The sequence below is a fragment of the Lytechinus variegatus genome, chromosome 2, assembly GCF_018143015.1.
Source record: "Lytechinus variegatus isolate NC3 chromosome 2, Lvar_3.0, whole genome shotgun sequence".
Classification (NCBI taxonomy): Eukaryota; Metazoa; Echinodermata; class Echinoidea; order Temnopleuroida; family Toxopneustidae; genus Lytechinus; species Lytechinus variegatus.
This window is the reverse complement of record NC_054741.1, coordinates 46,662,734-46,679,127: the sequence shown is the minus strand read 5'-3', so window position 1 is coordinate 46,679,127 and position 16,394 is coordinate 46,662,734. Positions and strand designations below refer to the sequence as shown.

At 35.1% G+C, this 16,394-nt stretch overlaps 1 protein-coding gene across 2 annotated transcripts in view; it reads left to right on the top strand.

Annotated features, from left to right (window-relative positions):
- Positions 1-2,264: 2,264 nt before the first annotated feature.
- Positions 2,265-16,394, top strand: part of LOC121408168 (eIF-2-alpha kinase activator GCN1-like) — a 41,218-nt gene continuing 27,088 nt past the window's right edge. For both annotated transcript variants that reach the window (XR_005969010.1, XM_041599520.1), the window contains exons 1-19: positions 2,265-2,332; positions 2,436-2,538; positions 3,927-4,122; positions 4,419-4,527; positions 4,864-4,962; positions 6,665-6,868; positions 7,445-7,553; positions 8,211-8,285; positions 9,069-9,197; positions 9,705-9,857; positions 10,398-10,571; positions 10,979-11,131; positions 11,538-11,630; positions 12,204-12,279; positions 12,925-13,087; positions 13,898-14,081; positions 14,605-14,729; positions 15,291-15,469; positions 15,855-15,945. Coding sequence is in view for 1 of the 2 variants with exons in the window: in XM_041599520.1 (XP_041455454.1) it covers positions 2,312-2,332; positions 2,436-2,538; positions 3,927-4,122; positions 4,419-4,527; positions 4,864-4,962; positions 6,665-6,868; positions 7,445-7,553; positions 8,211-8,285; positions 9,069-9,197; positions 9,705-9,857; positions 10,398-10,571; positions 10,979-11,131; positions 11,538-11,630; positions 12,204-12,279; positions 12,925-13,087; positions 13,898-14,081; positions 14,605-14,729; positions 15,291-15,469; positions 15,855-15,945 (2,436 nt within the window). In the remaining variant the exon portion in view is untranslated. The remainder of the gene's footprint in view (positions 2,333-2,435; positions 2,539-3,926; positions 4,123-4,418; positions 4,528-4,863; positions 4,963-6,664; positions 6,869-7,444; positions 7,554-8,210; positions 8,286-9,068; positions 9,198-9,704; positions 9,858-10,397; positions 10,572-10,978; positions 11,132-11,537; positions 11,631-12,203; positions 12,280-12,924; positions 13,088-13,897; positions 14,082-14,604; positions 14,730-15,290; positions 15,470-15,854; positions 15,946-16,394) is intronic.

The following is a 16,394-nucleotide window of genomic DNA, read 5'->3' as shown; positions in this document are numbered from 1 at the left end:
CGTTAAAAATGCATGTACCACTGAAGTTTGAAGTGTCTTTTTGGCCGAAAATGTTTAACATGCGTGTAGGGCTCTTATTTTTCCATAGTAAAAGAAAATATATTTCTGGATCAATGACAGAAATAGGCCTGTCATCTTAAATAAACACATGACCTTATTTTGACCGAGGTCGGCCTACTCTTAAGTTTCTAAAGAAAAGAGAAGAGAATTTCATTTAGGTGGCACGTTCCCATAACCTTTTATTTAAAGGAACTCTCTGCCGCGTAATTTGGGAGTTGTTGAAAAAGGATCCATATGTCAGCAGCTGATTGGTTAAAAGTGAATTTTTAGACGAAGCTTCATGAAACACGCACCGATGTTGAAAGACAAGATGACTGTGAAGAGCTTGTGACTTTTTTAAGCAGGTATTTCTGTATTTATTGATAAATAAAAATTGCAAATTTATAACAATGATATAACACCAAACATAAATAATGATCAACTTTAAAAGGTCACAATTGTATAGTAGTTAAGTACACTGTTAGAAAAAATAGAAGAAGTTCCTGCAGCAGAGTCTCGAGAACACCTGTAATCTTACCGAATTGCGTAATCTTACAGGAAATTGGTATTTGATGTATGGAATCTTACAAATTTCCTTGAATAAAACACCCTTTTCCCCCTTTTTAAACAGACCTGTTCTGTTAAATTGCAGAAAAATTCTTGTTTTATGAATTTACAGAATGATTATTACGCAATTCGGTAAGATTACAGGTGTTCTCGAGACTCTGCTGCAGGAACTTCTTTTATTTTTTCTAATAGTGTAGACATGGTAGATATAGACATAATTCATGTAAACAATAACAAATAAATCTAAATTCAGAGGCCAGCTATCGTAAGCTTGAAGCTTGAAATAATAGCAGCCAGGAGAGAAGAGAAGGCTAACATGAAAACCATACATACCGGGTCTTTATTATTTAAAAGTCTCAGTGATGTCACTTATACTGCTTAAAATATAAGAGGGGGCAAGTGTGTGCAAGTGAGTGCGTGTGCAGGTGAGAACATGCAAAAAATAAGGCCTCAGACAAATTTCATTCAAATGAAATTTGTTCAATTCCACAAATTATGTAATTGACCTACGCCCAATCTCAACCAAGGTTCATGGCCGTACGCAGATTTTTTTTCATAGGGGGGGGGGAAGGACGCATAATTTTTTTTTTCTAATAAACTCACAAGCGAGGGTCGAGATAAAGAAGCGACCATGCTTGTAATTGGGGGCGTTTCTGTATTTTCTAATGTAAAAGTGAAATTGAATGATTCTATGCACACTTTTGGTGAATTTTGTGAAAAATTTCAGTAAGTTATGTTTTCAAGATTTCCTGGGGGGGGGGGCAAGGATGCCAAGTTTTATGAGCATGATATCGTCAGTCCTGTTTAGAATTAAAGCCTTCTTATTTCTTGTGTAGTATTATTTGGCCTATTGAATCCACTATTCTGGGTCATACCCCTTTTTTCCTTGTCAAAGTTTCTTTCTTTCTTTCTTTCTTTCTTTCTCTCTCCGTCTCTCTCTCTCTCTTTCTTTCTTTCTTTCTTCTTTCGGTCTTATTTCGTTTGAAATATCCATTTCAAACTATTTTTTTATTGTACATATTTCGGACTTCTGTGATTATATTTTGTTAAAAAAAGAGGATTTTTCATTTGAAAAGTAAAAAGTCTTCATTTTTCTCTTAAACATTTATTGTCATTTCTATGTTCACTTATTATGTTCCAATACCGATGCTTTCTTACGGAAATGGTGCATGATCGAATGAATCATTTTTTGATTACATGGCTAACCTATGATATTTGACTTTACCTCTCAACTTTGTAATCAACACTTTAAAATTGTGTTACCGGTACTTGGTTCCTTTTTAATGCCCATGTCAAACTCTTCTTTGATTATATACTAGACTTTGTGATTATATTTTTCAAATAAAGTTTTCATTTGAAAAAAAGGTCTCTCTTTCCTTTAAATCTTTCTTGTTTTCCAAACCAAATGTTTTCTCAATCATCTGTGTTACTGCAACGCTTAATCTACAAAATAATTCTTCTGATCATTAATCGACAATCATTTATATTAAAGAGTTTTTTACTGTATGAAACTCGTCCTGTCATTCGTCGTATATTAGTGGAAACTCCTCTAATATAGAGACAGCCACAATCTGTTTATTACTCTTTGTTGTGCAATATGCATGATCCAGAATCCGGATCTCGATCGTTTAATTGCATGCCGTAGATCGCGGTTCACATTGCATCGCAATATTGCTGCAGGTTTTATTTTGCGCACTGAACAACTATGGCGTCGAACAGTGACGGGGTGAGTCACACGTGTCCAAGAATATATTTAGCATACTTAATGTAGATTTACATTTGGTTGTTTTGATTAATGTTTTTATTCTTTGTCTGTTTCTCTCTATCAGGTAGCTACCTTGCTAAAAAGGTTTGCGTCTCGGGTTCTGTGTACCAAGAGAGAAGAACGATGTCAAATTTTGTCGGAAGTTCGGGACGGAGTGTCTATGGGAGGTACGTGTGATTAAATTTGCTTCGGTCCCAGGCATTCATTTGGGTGTTGGTAGATAACAGACGGTAGAAGTTCTGTCGAAAAATGTTACTGTCCCTGGTTTAGGACCTTGTTTATTTATGTTGACCAAAAACAATATTCAGTTATGGCAAAGGTAGGGACTGTGGTAAGTTATTAATCAAAAGACCAAGTGAGCTGAATGAGGTGAGCAGTGCAGAGCTCATCTGAATTTCTGTCAATTGTCATGAATTTCATAAAGACAAAAAAAGAGAAGCTTTTCGAAAGCTTCTTCTTTTTTTTTGGGGGGGGGGGGTGACTAGTAAATGTAAAACTTTTTCTCAAACCAATTTGGATTGATATAAATCAACATTTAATACATCATTATCAACTAAGGAAATAAAAGAAAGCACCATCTGTCCCAATCTGATTCAGCTAGGGCCTATAATGTCACATGGATGAATGCATGCAAATAGTATATTTGAACTTGTGCATATACATACACTGACTGATAGTACTTCAACAACCCAAGATTAACAACAATTTAAAAAACTGGTAAAAATGTTAACCTGAAAGTAACCCAAACTGGTCAAATGATCTTGGAATGCGACAAAATAATATTGAAAAAGCTTACAGAAATTTTGAATCACCAACACTTTTGAACAAACATGTATTTAGACCAAATATTAAATCAGCTGATTTCCAGCGTGATTAAGCTAGGTCATAATATTTCACCATCCACAGGGGTACCGTAATTTTCAAAGAGGGGAAAATATAAAATTCTTCCATAGGCCTAAATGTACATGTAAACAAGGCTTGTAATTAGCAGTGGAACAGGGCAACTAGAAATTTACCTCAGGCCACCATTATTGAAAATGTGAAGTTTTGGTTGCCAATCAAGGCAATGAATTTTTTTTTTATTAAGGAACAATACCAGTTACAATTATTAGACTCGTATTACCTGTTAAAACTAGAGAACAATAGATTTATCGGAATGAATCTATTCTCTAGTTTTGACGGGTAATAGTCAAAGAATTATTACTGGAAGTGTAAATCCATTTTCCCCTATTTTTGCACTCGTTTTTTACAAACTTTCTGTGGTTCAATTTGCATGCCAACTTGTTTTTGTTTTTGATCTACACAAACGCAAAACACTCTGGTAACTCAGCATACTCAGTAAACTACATTAACTCTGGCTGAACCTATGGCTTTGATTAGATATTTGTTATGTTTCACTTATATTTCATTATATACTGTATGTTTAAAAATGATTATAAAAGAGCAAATGCTGAACAAAGCATAAATTTGGCTTTGAAAAAAAGTGTGAACCTAGAAATACTGGTACTAATTCTTTGCAATTTTTTTTATATTTTATTTTTCTCCTTTCATGCAGCTGTGCCAGAAGGTGCTGTGAAGGGGATATGCCGCATTCTGATTCAGACAATCCCAGTATATAAAGACCGGGCATCACGAAAAGCGGTCCTTTCAGTTATTGCTGCTTTGGGCGAGAAACACAGAGATGCCAGCATAAAGTCACTGACAGACATCATCAGCTCATTTACAGTGGGACTAAAGAGTGTCTCATGTGGGTAGGTTTCAATCCATCTTATGAATTTTCTTTTCAATAGAAGCAGAGATTAAAAAGATCAGGGCTGTATTCCATAAAAGTTGAAATTATAATAAGTTCCAATGCAATCCTTTGACGGTTCTAACCAGGAATTATCATGGTACTTATCATGGATAGCAAGGTATCATTATAGTACTAATGCAATATGCTATGATTTATTTAAAAACATTTATAATATTGCCTGATAAGTATGGGAGATTGGTTTTACATGCATGATTGCCTGACTAAAGAAATACACTGCTTTTTATCTCTTCACAGGAGAGGAACAGGGGCTCATCCTTATGTGATGCTATGTTGGACATGTACACTGTTCAGGCAAGCCTTCACATCTAGCCAACAACGATCTGGTAATGAGTGGAAACAGTTGGTAAGTTGCATGTGTATTTCACTCGATGGTGAATTTTGTTAAATATTTTTAGAAAAGTCTCTGGGAGGTGCAATATCTCCTTAGGTTTAGCAGTGATCTTTATGCCATCCCTCCCCCCCCTGCAGTATTTGGGATGAAAATTATATTTTTACATACAAGACTGTCAGTTTACCCCTTTTCATCTTTTCTTCAAATAACTCTTTTAATTGAACCCTGAAATTAATTTATTGGGGCTCTCCGTTATCTGCTATGAATGCAATGCCCCTTACACTTATTTTGGCTGATCTACATTTATTTTCTTAATTTTGGATGGGACAATGTTTTTCTTTTCTAAAGGTGGATGCCCAAGGAAATTTGGTGTCAGCTATCCTAGCCTGTTCAAGGAAGTCTATTCATGCTTGTGGGTATGCCAAGATGAAGAGTACATGGAAAGAAGTAAGTCTCGCACCTCCACATTGGTACAGTACATTTTGCATAAAAAGAATAATTGCTCAAGGCGAAGCACTTTATCTTTTGTTCTGAACTAAATATATGAAATGTGTATTATTTGCATCTTCTGAGTAGAATTATATCAAAGTTGAAAAGATGTCTGTGATCCCAAAAGATTTGATTTATTTAAAATGATTTGTTATGGTATTCAAAGTTATGGTCTGTAACAATGTAAGTGTACTATGATGATTGGTATTACTTTTACTAGCCAGATTAGACACACATTAATTACAGGAGATCTTTAGTTATCACCATTTTTTGTAATACTTTGAGCTACTGAAAACTGACTAAAATGAAGATTGAGACATTCTTGACCACCAAAAATGTTTTGGGAAAGAAAAAGGGGGGGGGTGTTTTCAACTCCTTTCCATATTGTATATGAAAAACATTCAATGGTAAAAATGTCCACTGCAAAGTATTGTTCTTCAGATGGGCTAAAAGTCAAACTAATGACAAGAAGAAAAGAAGCTGAAAACTTTTAGTCCCATAGATGTATTGCTTTTCAGGAAAAAGGGGTAATTTCTTGTTCATTTGGGTGATTATAAAGTCATTTAGTCCGGTTTAAATTAAACTCTGGTCTGAAATTGTGGTTTAACTAGGGATAGCCAATTGTTTATTCTCAAATGAATGTCAGGGAAGGATACATAAGATAATTGTCTTCACCATTAAAGATTTAATCACAGTAAATATAAGAAACATACCATGTTAACAAATTTTGACATGTTTTGCTTCCCACAATTTTAGCACAGAGTTAGACCATGTTCTACTTAAGTTAAACCTAAAAAGACTGGGGGGGGCTGATTCAGCCCCCCCTCGACATTTTTCGCGATAAATCCGCCGCGAAATTTTTTTTGACCGCGTCGCTCACTGACTTTTTACTTTCAAGTCTCGCGCAACTTTTGAGACCAAAATTGTGACCCCCGGGTACGCGGTTCGGAAATTACGCAACATTTCGTAAGTGCATGCACACCCAAAATTACTCAAAAACGTGAGTTTGTGTACAAATCCAATGCAAATAGTGTTTTTAACCAAAATTCATAAATGTATCATTATTTTTCCTTTTACTGCTTAAAATCAATTAATTTTATCTTTTTTATGGTCCAAATAAAGTCCCCGACAATTTCCATTGAAAAAACAATAAAAAACAAAAAGTCGAAAAACAAAGAAATACATAAGAAATTTAGAAAACAATAGAATACATAAGAAAATAAATGTGATGTTGAAATTTTTTTAAAATAAATTTGATCAGATGCCTATCTAGAGTATGTGAAACAAAAATTAGCATTTCAGGGGCATTATTTTATTAATTACAGCAAACTTATGATTTTACGCATAAATTAGCATAATTAATGAAACATGAGATTTTTGCAGAATTTGATGTCATAGTTTTGTAGATAATGCCATGGGTAACGCGTGTGCCAATTTTCGTCGCGATCGCGCGATCGACGGCCGAGATCATAAGGGGGGGCTGAATCAGCCCCCCCCCAGTCTTCTTAGGCGTCGAAATAGCCCAGTCTATTTAGGGTTAAACCTGAGTTCAGAATATGGGCCACTGCGTTCAGCTAAACCTTTGAAATATTTGATGATGTGTATAAAATTGGTTAGTTACAAATTGGAATTTCACTTGTTTTCGATCTCTCTGCAACAGGTTGAAGGTCTATGGGAGAGTTCATTGGACACAGCAATGCAGCTAGAAGGATCAAGCCACGCCCTCTGTCTGATTGGATGGTTGCTAAGATACGCTACAGAGACGAAGAACACAGAGGCCATAGCCAATAAGAAGAAAGCTCTCTTAGACTCTTACATCAAGAAGATCTTGGGTGGAAAGGCCAAACCGTCAGAACACAGCCTGGTATGATCTAAATCAACTTATCATGAAATGTCAGGGTTTAATCTGATATAAAAGGGGTGTTTCACAAATAGTTCAGTTTTACTAAAGTCATTTCAAAGGCCAATGTGCACGTGATAAATAACTTGTGATCTCATTGATGTTGCGCTTTTGCTGAACATGAACTAACCAAGTGTTTCCTTGTATAAAACTGCATATAGGCATTGGAAGAATGATTTTTAGTCAGACCAGACTTGAATTTTTTAAAACACCCCTTCCCCCATATTACAATCTCTAAGCAAGCCCTAATCTAAAATAATGAATATAGTGCATCCCAGAAAAATTAATCAAAGAATCTGTAGTTTTATTTTCCATCACATAGCCAAATGATTTATGATATTTCATTTATATCAATTTAAATTTTTGTTTTCTAATTTCATGCCTAAAATGGTGTGAAATTTTACACTTAGATGAGCATGGCGAAGGATCATGAATTTAATGTCAAAATTGAGTTGTGCATAACAATTGGTCATGATCCCTTTCAACAGAAGAGGATGGATCGTTTCTTGCATTTCTTTGTTGGTATTCTTATTGTTCCAGGATGTTAGTAAGTGGTTGCTACAGCACCTCACCCATCCTGAGTTTGAAGGTCACATCTTACCAGCCATAAACAAAGGAATGCTGAGATGCCCAGAAAATGTTGTTCAAGGTAAAGTATGAAACGATTTATCAACAAAACCTATAAATGATGAAGAGCACTACAAGCATTTGCATTTCACGAAGTAAAGTAAAATGGAGACAAATGGGGTCTGATGAAGAATGTTGATATTGTTTGAAATCATCCTGGTTTGAAATGGAGTAGGTACAATGAATATAGTGGGTGAATGCATAAATTGTTAAGTTTTATGCCTGCCAGCTTTCCTTTTATTTCCTGTTTTGTCGAGGTTAGAAAAAATGAGAGGGCAATTTTCACCTGTGGAAGTTTTACCTATGTTTTCTTCTTTTTGTTGTAAATATATGTTCACTAGTTGCTCAAACAAATATTGCGATCATAAAATGTACAGCTCTATACGTTTCTTTGATTTCAGACTATGTAGTAGATTATTCTAGTATATGTAGTTATATGATTATTCTAATATGCAGTCTTTGGGGATGAAATTCAGATATATTTGTTTATTGCTTCTAGTACCATTCTCTGTCATGGCAAATTATATTAATAGTTATATTTACATTTCATATAGATCTAACACACTATCATAATGCCTCTGCCCACGCTAGGTGATTAAAAAGGCATTTTGTTTTTCAGCTGTCTTTCTGTCCATCCATCCGCCCTGTTTTTACTGGTACATTTTGCTTTAATTTTCAGCTGTGAGCTACACCATCGCTGGAGTGTCTTTGGACCTGAGTCAATACGTCACAGAGTTGGGCAAAAACATTGCAAGTAAGTCAACAATTCTTATCACAAGGAAAATGTCGCATAAATTATAACTGGTAAACATGTATGTGCGATTGGCTACTCTTGATGATTATGTATTCTATATCTATTGCTCTGTTAGGATCAGTTAAGGAGATTAATGCAACATATTTTGATCATGTTAGACAGCACCATTGGAGGGGAAAATGAAAGGAACAGGGGACAGTTTCATGATGATCGAAAGCACTGACAAGTGGTCATCCGACAGTTACCATAGTAACAATCAGAAACCTGTGCTTCTCGGCAATCAAATGGGAAACATCAACTGGGAAGAGAATATCAAATGAGGATATCCTTGGAGATATATTGTACTGCTCTGATATGTTTTTCATTTTAGCTAGTGATTTCAACAAGCCCATCACTATGAAACATTTTTAGTGCACCTTGTCAGTGTTAATTTTCAGTTGATTTGAGGTTATTTTTGTAGGCTAATAAAATAAATTGAGGGGAAAAACCTAACATATACATATAATTTATGTGTAGCTCTCTCATATTGAAAAAATGTCATACTGTGAATGTACTAAATTATCCTTCATTTACATTCCTTATACCCAATAAACACTGAGATTATTATATATGATACTATACACATTTTTTTTATGAACACCTTGATTTGTAAATTTTAACAGTAATAAATATCAAATAACACCATGAAAATACTGAATATTTTCTTCATTTTTTGTGTTCCATTACCAAGTATTTCCTTTCTCAAACTCTGACATTTCCTATATTTTGTAATTATTTTGACAGCTCAACTCCATGCGAAAGATGAAACTCTTCGCCAGGAAGCAGTATCGGCAGCCGAGAATCTTGCATTGCAGTGTAGTGATCCCACTGCCATTGAAAGTCTTGCTAAACACTTCTTTACTGTATTAGGAGGTATACCCTGTATATTCCTTATAATCCACCTGCAACCAGTCATGGGTTTGCTATGTGCTCTTTAGGGCAGTTGAGTTGCATCAGTTTGTTTAATCCCAGCTCAAAATCAGTTTCACAATTTTCATTAATTAATAGTGAAGTTATATTTGACTTCAAAGTTTTATGCCATGGGCAAAGGACAAATAACCATTGTGAAAAATGTTTGATCTAGTTGTTGCTCATTAATCTAATGATATCACGAGGGCATTGCATCACTAAGTGCTGCATCACTCATTTCTATTTGATATGAGCAAGGAGATGGGTTGTGGTGAAAATCTCCTATTTCCACTCTGAAATGTTGTCTGTCCATCTCTTTGTTCTGTCTCACCGATCCCCTTTTCCCCCTTCAGTGCAAATTATATCAACTTTAAATTCTATCCCTGTCGAATTGTTTGATCATAAATGCCACATCACATTTTGACTGTAAATATAAGAGTGAAATACGAACTTGAATATATCTTCCCTCAGGATCCGAAGGCAAGCTGACGGTGGTAGCAGAGAGGATTGGGGTTCTGTCAGCGATAGGGGGTCTTAGTGTGAATGGGGTCAGTGGAATGAATTCTGTTCAGGGCCTGGTCTCATCCATCCTGACACTCTTCATACCTTACCTGCAACAAGAGGGTAGGATATCTGCTTGTTCACTTTTCCAGCTTTTTGTGTTTGTGATTTGAATAGCTTGGTACAAGTTATTTAGAGCGTGAGTGGGCAGCTGTGCTAGTTGAAATATCTACTAGAAAAGAGCACCGTATATACATTTAATATGATTATGATTAGCAAAAAATTTTGTTATGTTGTGGTTATATAGATGATGAGTTTGATCTGTAGTCTGCAGGCACAGAACCTGATTGAAAATTTAATCAAAAAGTGGGTCTTCAGACAAGTTTAGAGCAAAGTCATCTTGTTGTTTCAATCTTCTACTATACCCAGGTGCCAGTCAGGGCCTTAAGGCTGCAAATTCAAACCACATTTCTCAAGCGACGGTGCTAGCTCAGCAGGCGAGATGTCTGTATGGAATGAGAGTTGTGAGCTACTCTAACTAAAGTGTATGTCACTGGTTAAATGGGCTACCCTGACAAAAGATTAGAAATGAATAAAGTAAAAATAAGAGTTATCTTATTCTCAGCCATGTTGCCTCATCAGGTATTTGTTTCTTTTCAACAGCCCATGAAGGAGCGATGGTTCATGGTTTGGCCGTGCTATCCAGATGGTGCTCCATGTCCTCTACAGAACTTCCTGCCAAGCTGATCCAGTGGTTCCAGAAGGCCATGACTCAGAAGCAGTCAACGGCCGCTACCAGGAATGGATGCATCGGGGTGATGCTGAAGTCCCTCAAGGGTATGTTGATGGAGATGGTAGTCATGATGATGATGATAGTGGTGATGATGATGATGATGATTGTGATGATGTTGATAATGATGGTAGTCATGATGATGATGATTATGATGAAGATTTTGAAGATGATGATGATAACGATCTTTATAACAAAGGTAATTATGATGGTGATGATTATGATTTGTTATTATGGTGATGAGGATGAAGATACTTATGATGATTATGATCATGATACTTATGATGATTATGATCATGATGGTGGTGATAATAAAGCTATGAACATCATCTTGAATAAACATGAATAAATTCATTGTAGATGTTGCACAGTACTCTGTGAATAAGCTTGCATTGTGTGATAGAAAAATAAGATTTCTAACAAATATTGCATACCTTATTTTTCCTCATCACAGGAGACACCTTGATTCATGGATTGGAGATCATCCCTCAACTGAAATCATCAGTAGAGAAAGCTCAACAGCAGCCTAACCAAGTTGCTATGGTAACAGAAGGTCTGTCAGCTGCATGCCTACTGGTGAGGTTGTCTACATCTGATGTACAAGCAGGTAATTGACTACTCCTGTTGCTGCTCCTGCTATTACATTTTCAAAATTCATGACGATGGTAGCTACACATATTTTACCCATATCTGGTATAAAGAGAAATAAATACAACAATATATGTAACTCTAGTATAGATTGAAATTGCTTTCAGTTGAGTTCCTTTGAAACATTTAACAATCGTATTGTCTTGAATTAGTTCATAATTCCATCTGCATATAAAAGTCACAATTCATGTGAGCTGTGAGTGTTATCTAGGTCCATTACTACTACTTGTCATAATTGCATATTGAGTTGTGTTATCTGTCCATAAATCTCTGAAAGCAATGAAATTTGATTTCTTAAATCACATATTTGAAAGTTACCCCTGATGTAGAAAATAAAAATCTGGTATCCAACTATGCTGTTACAGAAAATAAAGTGAGCTTTCTTTGGCCTGTTATTCTTGATGAGAAGAAACAGCTGTTTACATCAGAGAAGTTCCTTTCAGTTGCAGGAGAAGACGGTAAGTGTATCCCAGTTGTCTGATGGTCAAATTTTTTATAAAGGCTGTTGAAAAACAGAATGTTATTCTCTGATGTTAATTCTCTGATGATACTTGGCCAATAAGTGATTAACATTCTGTCAAATGATTATACAGATATGTATAACTTTGTAGATTTTTATCTTTAAAGATCAAAAAGACTTTTCTTCCTTGTTTGTTCATATTTATAAAGAAACTGCATATTTTGTCATGAAGAGAATGTAATAAAAACATAAATATGTGACAACAATATGATCATTTTAACAGCATACCTGCTAAGTGCTAATAGTTTTATATAGATATTAATTTTGAGAAATGGGGATTTTTATCTGCATGGATTTTCTAAATTCAAGCAAGTTCCTCATAAAAATAAAATCTTATTCATTTATTTCTTCTACCCATGTACTTTTGAGGTGAAGGTGTATATCAATAAAAACAATTATATAAAACAAACCTTTGAGAACACACAAGTCTGGTATAGTTCCACAGAAAGATTTGTAATTGTATATCTGGTGAAGTCATGCACCTGTTTACTGTTGTATAATTTTGTGGCAGCCCTCCTGACCCTAGTTGAGATGACTGAAAGGCTGCTGACAGATCATGCGCAGTTGTTCAAGACAGGAGCAGAAAGGTGTGTTTTCTCAAGTGAATACACGTTTCCAGGCAAAGACTCATTTGCTTTTACCCCAAACTGGCACCTCGTGTGCATATCTTTGTTGGTAATCTTTAATGTACTCACTGTTCATCTTAATTTTCATGATTCACAAATGTAGGTATACATAAATGTCATACTGAATTCTAGGTTGTCTGATGGTATGACAATTGGCCTTAACCTGTTTGATGCTGAATGATTCCACTATAACACATGTTTTCCATAGACTCCAGCTTGCAAACACTAAGCCTCAGTATCCAACAGGTTAATTTTAAACACTTTGTTGATAGTAATGTTGAAATATTCAGCATTGCAGCCAACTAGGTAAATTGCAATAATAATTTGCAGTATATAAAACAGTGTGTTCAACATAGTATAATAAACATGAATCATGATGGCAGATAAAGACAGTGCAGTGTTATGAATCACAGAGAGGAAGAAAATCAAAGAATAATCATAGAAGAAGAAAGAAAATCAGAAAGAGAAACATAGAAAAACATTGTTTCCTTCCTGAGATGTAGAAGCTAAAACTATCAGCATGATAGCATTGTTTGCTGCAGCTTTTTGAGTTGAACTTTTAAGATCACCTATATCCTTAACCCAACTTTTTTCCTTTGATTCCAGGTTATACCACAGAGCTCTAGTGACATGTCTTATCCATTCCAAATGGCGGGTGAGGAAAGCTGCCAAACAGACAATCAGAAAACTTCTCTCCACTCCCTCATTAGCCATCAAACTTTCTCTCAAACTCCTTCAGGAATTCAGACCTCTGCTTGCTGCACAGAAGGTAAGATTCTATGTGAAATCACTCTTAACCTTTTCTTCAAAGAATGAGATGATATTAGGTTAGTGGTGTTCAATTTTCTGTTTTGTAAAAGCAAACACTATAAAATTACTTGAAAAAGAGTGTTTAACTTTCTAAATTCTAATAACAAAAACAAACAGAAGGTTGTTAAATATCCATTATGCAAAAAAATATCTTTTAGGAAACATTAATAAATATGGTACCTCAGTTTCAAATGTTAATTTTGCATATTTTATTCCTGATTATAATACAAAATAATCAACTGTTTTATTTATTTAAAATCTTAAATTCACAATCAGTTTTGGCTCAATATTTTGTTTGTGATGTTTCCATTTCCAACTCAGAAAGCGAACTATCTGATAGTACCCTTATTAAAAACATTTCTTGAACTCAAACTCGTTTTAAGTGAATTTGAAGGTGACTTAAACATAAACCGCTCGAAAAAAGTTCTACAACTCGAGTTTGAGGGATGATATATTATTTGTTCCTGAAGTATTAAAGGTGAAACTGGTATCAATGGAAAGTTTTATTAATCCTCTTTACATTGATTTGCCATTTGTTGTGATTATGAAATCATGAAATGTGCAATTACCCTGAATAAAAGGCAAAGTCTGTGAATTCCTTGATAACATTAGCATTACAAATGACACATTGTAAAGAAGAATAATCATGCTTTCCAAATGATACCATATTCACATATGATGTCACACTAAGAAATTTATTACCCTTTAAACTTGAGTTGCAGAACTTTTTTTTAGAGGGGTTTATTTATTCTTTTGTACTCATATCCAGCCATTAGAAAGCTATTCAGAGAGTGCTACAGCTGATGACACAGGGAGGGTGAGACCAGAGGTGCTAGTCTCCTGTGTCCAGTCTCTTGTACCGGATACCAAAGAGGAAGATGAGATTCCTTCATCAGAGATGATAGATCTAGCTGTCAACTCTCTTCTTATTGACGCACATCATCCAATCATAGGTAAGTTGGACCTCATTTACGTAACTGCATTGGAGTCAAGGGCAGATCTAGGATTTCAGAATAGTTCAGCTCATCAGGAGGGGATGGAATGGCACAGATTTTTTTTTACTCCCGGCTAAAAAAATAGTAATAAATATAAATGAAATGAACAAGATGTGTACTTGATTGGGGCCCTTTACCCATTTGTATGAATAACGTGACTGGCAGTAGCTTACAGTGAATGACAAAAGATGTTGCTTTATTCATCAGCAGATATTTTGATTATTGTGGATGATAATCATTAGTCAGCTTTAAAAAAAAGTCATTTTGCACTTTACAGTATGTCTGGATAAACAAACTGAATGTTAGCTAAACAAAATTTGTCTCGTAAAATAAATGGGAATTACTTTGATATTGCTTGTTTTAACCAACAGTTAACCAAAAGTAGGGTTGATCGATAGTTTAACCATATTGTTATTATGCATGAAATGTTTTAATTGTTAACATCTTTTCAAATTAAAATCAAACTGTGTGTATTTTCCAGCTGCAGCTAAGCCTTCCCTATGGGGTGATCTCGTCTCTGGTCTCATTCCTGATCTATCTTCATTCATATCAGAATGCCAAGGGGATATCTTGTCTCTTTTAATGGAAAAGGAGAAAGCTTCTGAGGTAAGGCATCAACATAGAGCATGTATACTGCAATTTATATATTTGATCATTATTCAAATTAGAAAGTATGGTTAATAATGATAATGGTAGTATGGTCCATTTATATAGTGAATTTCCTTATGCATTTACTCTACTGTGCTTGATACTTGGTACCATGCACAGTATTACCCCAGCTGTATCAGAGCTGCCATACAGGCACTAAAGCATTCAAGGAATAAATCCTACCAGGTACCCATTTACCTTACCAAGGTCTAGTGCAACACAATGTTGGTAAATTTCTTGCTGAAGGAAAACATGCCATGACTGGGATTTGAACCCACGTCCCTCTGATTGAAAGACAAGAGTTGTAACCACTTGACCATAACTCCCCCACATGTAATGGAATATGTGTGAATGCATGAAAATAATTGGTGACATTTTTTATGTGCTTATTCCTGTTAGTTGACTCAGTATGAGTGATGTATGGTGAAAGACTTGTCAGTACTACATTACTCTGTTTTGACAAAGTGAATCTGTACTTACAATGAGTTATCTTAATGAATTCTTCTTTTTTCCCCCCAGGCCGCCCAGAATGCCATGAAGAGTTTAGCCTTCATTGCTCCACAACACATACTACCTCCTTTCATCAATCAATTCGTCAGTTGTCTTGGCAACCCAGGATTTGTGGGTATCACGTTGGAGGAGTTTGCCATTTATCGGACACCAGAGGGTGTCCTCTACGATCAGTCAGTGATTGAAAAGTAAGCCTATACAATGGTACAAAATTTTGATATACTATTATGCTTAATACTTCGCAAAATCCTTCCAAAGGGAATTTGAATAAAAAATGTGATGAAAATGGGTCGTTTTCAAAGTCTTTGTTTTCTCAAAACAACAGAATATGGTCACAATTGCTAACTAGTGATTTGTACAATTTTCCAACTTTTCCCACAGAAAACGCATGTTTGGTAATATCAATTTTCAAGTGATTAAAAATATTTCACATGCGAGGAGGGGTGTGATCGGAACCTGATATCGTAAAAAAAGAAAATTGATCTCGGCAAAAATCTTGCATCCTTTTTCTGTGGAGGTAAAGTTGCACAGTGCTCTTCTCACCATCTATTGATAAAATGTTTTTAACCCTAGGAATGCTGAGAAGCTTGACAAAGGTTCCATGAAACGAGAGAACAAGGCATACTCCTACAAGGAACAACTCATGGAGATTGAACTCAGAGAGGTAACAAGAATGCCTTTGGAAGATATTTCAAGATGAACACAGGTTTTGATCACGAGATTGTATTGTTCAAGAAATTGTCTCAAAGTGATTGTGAACTTAATACACCTTTACAAATAAGTGTTTGCTTGGAGCGGAAGTTCATTCTGGTCTAAAGTTGATTTATATGTAAACATTAATAAAAGAAAAAAACAAACATATATTAAGGCGATTCCATACGTTTTATGCTCTAATTCACCTATGGACTACATATTTTTGTTGGTTGTCGGTTTTTTGCATGTCTACCCAGTAGTACTTAAATATTACCGCAAAGAAAATTGAAGTTCTTTGTTTGTTTGGACAGCAGGTTGAAAAATAATGTTAAAATTGCTAAATTTTCTAGTATGGAATCGCCATATTAGTGAAGACTTGATTGAAATTTCGCACAGAATAACAGAGTTATGAATTTTAAA